At 37.9% G+C, this 6,562-nt stretch overlaps 1 protein-coding gene across 1 annotated transcript; it reads left to right on the forward strand.

The window, feature by feature from the left end:
- Positions 1-1,908: 1,908 nt before the first annotated feature.
- LOC145035630 (uncharacterized) lies at positions 1,909-2,484 on the forward strand. Its single transcript, XM_078984143.1, has one exon. The coding sequence runs from the start codon at positions 1,909-1,911 to the stop codon at positions 2,482-2,484; it is 576 nt and encodes a 191-aa protein (XP_078840269.1).
- The last annotated feature ends 4,078 nt before the right edge of the window (positions 2,485-6,562 follow it).

A 6,562-nucleotide genomic window follows, 5' to 3' on the forward strand; every position in this document is an offset into this window, starting at 1 on the left:
TAAACCTTTTACCAAATAAAAAGATAATATTAATACGAAAAATATTATCAATAATAGATAAACAAATAAATAAATAAATAAGAAAAAAAATGGTATATCAGTCATTTCAGATATGAAAGAAGTTAAACGCGCAATAAAAATAAATAATAACCACGGTTAAAAAAACATAAACCAAACACATAAATTATCATAGGATCATTTGTGGAATTTACTCGGAAATAAATAAATTAATAGAGAGGGATAAATTGATTCTTGTGACGTAAACTGTAAATTTGTCTAGGACTCACCGTAGACACTCCGTAGCGGATCATAATCTCTTTATTTCGTTAATCTAAGACAAAACTGCACAATTGGTCCCTGTGGTTTGCTCAAAATTGCCACTTTGGTCCAAAAACGTTTTGACTAGCACCACAGGTCCAAAGTTTTCATTTTGTTGCGAGTTTGGTCCAATTTGATTTAAAAATATTTAAAATGACGGATTTACCCTTGTTATTTTCTTTTTCTATTTTTTATTTATTTAAATGTTTTTTCTTATTAAAAGAAAAATAAAAAAGAATCTCTTTCTCTATCTCTCTCTCTCTCTTTCTCTCTCTCTCTCTCTCTCTTGTTTTTCTTTCACGCGTCGAGAAACCCAAAACAAAGACCGGAGGCTGCTGCTTCCGATCAAGCTAACGAGCCTCTCCCTCGTGTGTCGACTAGCGAACCCAAACACCCTCTGATCAGGGTCGATCTCCGCTGAAACAGTCCCGATCACAAGCAGCTATGTTTCTTTATTCACCGGAGAAGAAAGGTAGTCAAGCATCTTCCGCTTTGCCTCCTGTTTCGATTCGCAAACAGCTCCCTCGTCATTTCCTGCTTCATCCATCTAGGGTTCGAATTACCCTCTTTTTGCGGTTTGATTTTACCAGATATTGAAGCTTTCCCCGATAATTTTGATTTAGGTGTGATTAGGGCTCGAATATCCTCAATTGGAGCAACAGTGATAGCATACCTGCAACTCGAAATTCAGATGACATGAGTAACGTACCTTTCCTCCTAAACCTAATATTGTCGGCGGCTTCAACCTCTCATTGTCATTCTTACGTAGTAGCAGCAGAAGCATAACAGAGGTGGTCGATGGTGGTGACCAAGAGCATCTCTACGGTGGCAGGAGGCTGCCCGACAGTCTATCGACTGCTTCCTTTTTGCTTATGTCGGCAGTGATTGTCGGAGGGGAAGAGGGAAGAGGTAAGGCAGCAGGTTGGAGGGTTGCTTGGGGGTTGTCGTGTCACTGGTAGAAGGAGGGATAATGGGTTGTGAAATGGTGGTACACGATGGCAGAAGGTGGCAGTGGGGTGACGAGTGGTGGCCGCTATGTTTTTCCTTTGTGTATCTTTGAAGAAAATGGACGAGAAAAAGGATGGAAGGGAATGAAGAAGGTCTGAGGTATGTTGGTGGAGTGGTTTTCGATCCAGTGAGGGAGGTATAAGGGTAGTGTGTGGTGTTGGAAGAGAGAGAGAGAGAGAGAGAGAGAGAGAGAGAGAGAGAGATTTCATTTTTATTTTTTTATTTTGTTATAAAAAATTATAAAAATAAAATAGAAAATGAAAATTTTCTTTTTTTTATTTTTTCTTTTAATCAAAATAAATATTTAAATAATAAAAATATTGAAAAAGAAAAATATAAGGGCAAAATAGTTATTATGAAAAGGTTTATAGAAAACTGGACCAAACTCGCAACAAAATGAAAATTTTAGACCTGTAATGCTAGTCAAAACTTTTTTGGACCAAAGTGGCAATTTTGAGCGAAACACAGGACCACTTGTGCAGTTTTGTCTTAATCTAACTCCGTTATCCTTCCCGAAATTCACATACCTACGAACAAACCAAACCCCTCTCTTTCTCTCTCTCTCTCTCTCTATCCGCGTTAATGGCGTCTACGACCACCGTCCTCCTCCTGTTGTCGATCATCGTCGGTCTCGTTGCTTTCTCCGCCACCGCCAGGCCTTGCAAGACGATCTTCTTCATCACATCCACTTCCTCCTCCTACTACCCAGCCGACTCTAATCACCCTGGAAACCCTAATTTCCCCCACCAAAACCCCACTAACTCCCCTCGTTTGACCTTCTTCATCACCGAAATCCACGAATTCCACCGCAGTAGGTCCTTCCCCCGTCCGATCTTCCCCGACCGAGCAGTGGAAGATGTCGTCTCTTCAAAACCCTCTTCTTCTTCCTCGTTTCGCGATCGCACCCTGGATATCATCAGTATTGTCGGTGCGCTACTCGTCGGTGTAGGCTGCGGGGCTCTCACCGCCGCAACCATGTACTTAATCTGGTCCGTATGTTCTAGCAGACGCTTGGATTTCGGCTCCGATTCCGATGAGGAAGAGTACGACGTCGACGATGAGGATGACGTCACCCATAACAAGAACGGTTACGCCCCTATCCCTGCCGCCACCAAGCCCGTGCCTCCTTCTGCCGATGAAGTCGATGCAATGAAATAGATGAAGCTCTGGTTTGGTAAGTATGTCTTTTGGATTTTTAAGCCAAGTGTATGTCTCATGTATGTGGATTCTTCCTTTCTGTTACTATATGTATCTGTTAAAATGCGAAAAATTTTAAGTGCTACTATGGTTCGATTTGCTTATTCTTGCGCGATATGTGTGAATTTAAGATTGATATACTTTATCAAAAATTATGTTATATAATAATAATGTCTACTAGGGGTTATGCTATCTATGGTGTACTATGATAGGATTGTACACACTACACAGCTAAATCCCCAATTTTTCTATGGTATGATTAGTTAGAGCTCTTTGTTAGAGTTGTTCTAAATTGATATTGATCACTGGGATGTTTCTGAATACACTATATAGTTGATTTACTCTGGTTTTGTACAATCATTCAAGATTTTATTAAATGTTAATAAGTAGGTGATCAACCTTGTGTTCTTCAAGATAATCTTTTTCTTGCAGCTCTTTGGTTTACTGAATGGAGGTACTATGTTCTCTTCTCTCTCCTTCCTCCATTTTTGCCACTCATGGTGAACTATTCCAATGAGTATCTCCCTTTGTGTTTACATCTTTTGGTCTGTAGTTAGGTATCTTTGCATACTTTCTTTGCTCGTTGCACTTTGATTCTCATTTCTCAATTTTCTTTTTCTCATATAAAACATAGAAATTTCTGCTATCAACCATTTTATGTTGTTATATACTTATAACACATGCCACATGCATTTGTTAACACGTTTTCATGGTTCAATCATTCGATTAATTAATATGAAGATATTTCTTTGTTGTGGGTGTTTGTGTACAATTGCTCGGAAATTTAGAAGTATTTGGTACAATTTAAGGTACGCTAAAGTGAAAATAGGACATGTGTACATGTCATTTTAAAAAGTAAAAACAAATAATGAAGTAACACAACGCGTAGAATGATAGAATGAAACTGTGAATGGATATGATATGATAGGATAAGGATGCGTTTATAAAGTTTGGAAGTAATTATCGTATATATTCTGTCGTTTTACTTTAGCAAAACATATTCCTAACTTTTTAATTTTGTGCAAATATTCACTAAATCATGAAATTGAAGGCACTTTCATGCAAAAATTTGTGTACAGACTACAGAGAATCCGACTCACATATAAGAGTGCCTTAACAGAGATAAATGAGAAATAGATAGCACTTCTTGTCGCAACTCCTTTTCCAACTGGAATCCTAAAAGTTCAGTTTCACATTAACCATTATGGAAGCAATCAGCTACTATCAACAAACTATAGTCCAACTGCGCCATTTAGACCAAAACCAATATAACATAACATCAATTTTTTATATTTTTTTAATGTTTTTGATTTCTATTTTTCTAAATTGTTTTGTTTCTTTAATTTATGTCATAATATTTAAAAAAAAACATATAAATTAATAAAGCATAATTAAATTAAATACTTAATTAAACATACCATTTAAAAAAAAAAAACGACATTATAAAGGAAGAAAAAAAAAACATTGACCGAAAACATATAATAGTTCTAATAATTTTAAAAACATAAAAACGATATCGTGTTCTCCGCCTAAATATCCTAGTTCGATCTTTGCCTTCATTTTTAGGAGCATTTCCATCCGTCTTGGAGACATTGTCCTCGTTAGTTTGAAGAATAGTCTAATCTTTCCTCATGCGATCTTCCTCGGTTTCTCGATAAAGGAACTCCAAATGTTGACGTTGCAACTCATATGTTTTAAGCTCGATTTCGCTATGGACGCCAAATTTCTGTTTCATTTCCACTTGCTCTCGAAGTCTACTTTCATTTTGCATGTTGTTGAGCCCATCTCGCTTTGTTGCGTCCTATCGGTCATCGAGGTGGTGAGATCTCTTCAATGTCGTTGAGGTTGTTCGGTAGCCATCCAAGTTGCGAGACCTCTTGTCAGTGGCGTAGCCAGGTTCAAAATAAAGGGGTATCCCAAATCGGGTTCGGTTTCTCGGTTTTCCAAACTCGGTTTCGAGTTTAAACCCAAACCCATTCAAAAATTTAACTTGTTGAGAGTTAAGAAGCTTGTGTTGCTTATATAACAAATGTATATGAGCTATGTTTCATGTTATGACTGATGTTGGGCAATTTTAAAATTTAAAAAATAAGTTGAAAATTTGATAAACAAAATAAAATACATCAATGTAACAACCAAGATTCAAAATAGAGACCTCAAACTTAAAAGTTCAACACTTTACCACTTGGACAACTCAATATTTGTGCTTAATTTTCACATCATTATATAATAAGGATAATCTGTATAAAGCTATAAAAAAGGAGTTGTGAAATAAAAGAAATTAAATGTTTGCAAGAAGATTTGAACTTGCAACCTCTAAAAACATCCCTTAAAGCCTTAAGCATCTGAACCAATTTCATCTTGTGTTATTATCTCAATAAATATATTAATATTATGTATATGTACGCTACATAAAACGAAATTTTTCTAAAAAAATTATACTACCGCAATTTTTTTAAGGGGTATCCCAGGATACCCCGGGATCTATTGTGGATCCGCCCATGCCTCTTGTATTGTTACGAAAATGTGTCTATTTTATTTCATTTTGGGTTTTCCTTAACAATATCCCAAATCATTTTGTGCTCGAAAACATGACTTGTCTCGACATGATATTGGTCTCTCGCTGCTCTATAAACATCAAAATCGTTTGCACCACATTGCTTGTGCGAGAAAAGTTTGTTGTAGATAGAATTGAACTTGGTACACTTTCTGCTTATTTAAGTCCACCTACACAACATATTGTGATTGCAATAATTTTCATCTCTTTTCAAAATAGTAAGAGATTTTCCAATCACAACTGTAACATCCAAAATAAAAAGGTATGTCATGAACCCCTTTAAAATTTGAATTGTTGCATTTTTGGTCCCTTAGTATGCTGAGCGTACCTAGGAGTATGCTTAGCGTACTAGGGCCTTATATGGACGCGGGTGTTGGGAGGTACGCTGGGCGTACCAGGGTGTACGCGGGGCGTACGCGTCACGGGCCAGAAAACCGTAATGACGACTTGAGGCCTATATAAATGACTTTAAGCCCTTGGGGCTAAACCCTGGAGAGCCTCCACTACCCTTAAACGTCATTCTACTGCTGGGAGCTTTGAGGAATCATTTTGTGAGCTCTTAAGGTGTGTTTTTGTGCTCTCTAGTGTTCATTTCAAAGAGAAGGGTTGGTCTAGCAAGCTTGGAATAGGAGGGAGCTTCAAGATCTTGCATCATAATCATATTTCAGAGCTTTTGGAGGTAAAAACCTTGCACCTTTCCTTGTTGCTCTTTAGTTTTAGCTAGGGTTTTTGTAGTTGGTCCTCTTGATGGATTTTGGGCCTCATTTGTTAGCTAGAACGTCCCCATTCGTAAATAAGGTTAGATCTGGGGTCTTAATGATGTCTTTGGGGGCTTAATGGACATGCAAAGGCATAAAGCTAGCAACTTTATGCCCTAAGAGGTATTAAAGGACTTAGATCTAGATTTTGGTCGTAAAAGAATGAAGTAATAAGCACTTAATGGAGAAAGTGCTTAACTGAGACTTACGCCGGGCGTACTCCAAGTACGCTGCGGGTAACCCCTGAAGACCCGGTACGCTGCGCGTACCTGGAGCGTACGCGGAACAGTTTGGGTCAATCGTATTTTGGGTTGTCAAACTTTTGGGCCTCTTATGGGTTTTGGGCCTGTTTGGATTCTTAGGGTAAAACCTTTTATTAATTGGGTCATGGACTTATTAAGTAGGCCCATAAGGACATTGGTCTTAGATTTTGGGCCTATTTGCAATGCAAGGGTGTTTGGGCCTTTGGCGTTAGGGTTTAAAGGTTGGGCTTTCCCTTGGGATAATTTATGGACCAATCATTGATATTATTATTATTATTGTTATTATCCAGTTGGGAGGTTGCGGGTCTTTGAGAGTGCGTTACTCGTATTCTTCGGGCAAAAGGCGAGGATTCTCACCATACCCATGGGTCTACGGCACCAAGGCCGACCCATTATGTGATTATGATTTATGTGATTACTCTGTGTCTTGATATGTATTATGATCTTATGATTGCATGAAG

Source organism: Lactuca saligna, chromosome 3 (genome assembly GCF_052625555.1).
Source record: "Lactuca saligna cultivar CGN05327 chromosome 3, ASM5262555v1, whole genome shotgun sequence".
NCBI classification, from domain to species: domain Eukaryota; kingdom Viridiplantae; phylum Streptophyta; class Magnoliopsida; order Asterales; family Asteraceae; genus Lactuca; species Lactuca saligna.

What these genes read in the sequence shown, in the direction of transcription:
- LOC145035630 (XM_078984143.1), top strand. Translation starts at nt 1,909, where the DNA reads ATGGCGTCTACGACCACCGTCCTCCTCCTGTTGTCGATCATCGTCGGT.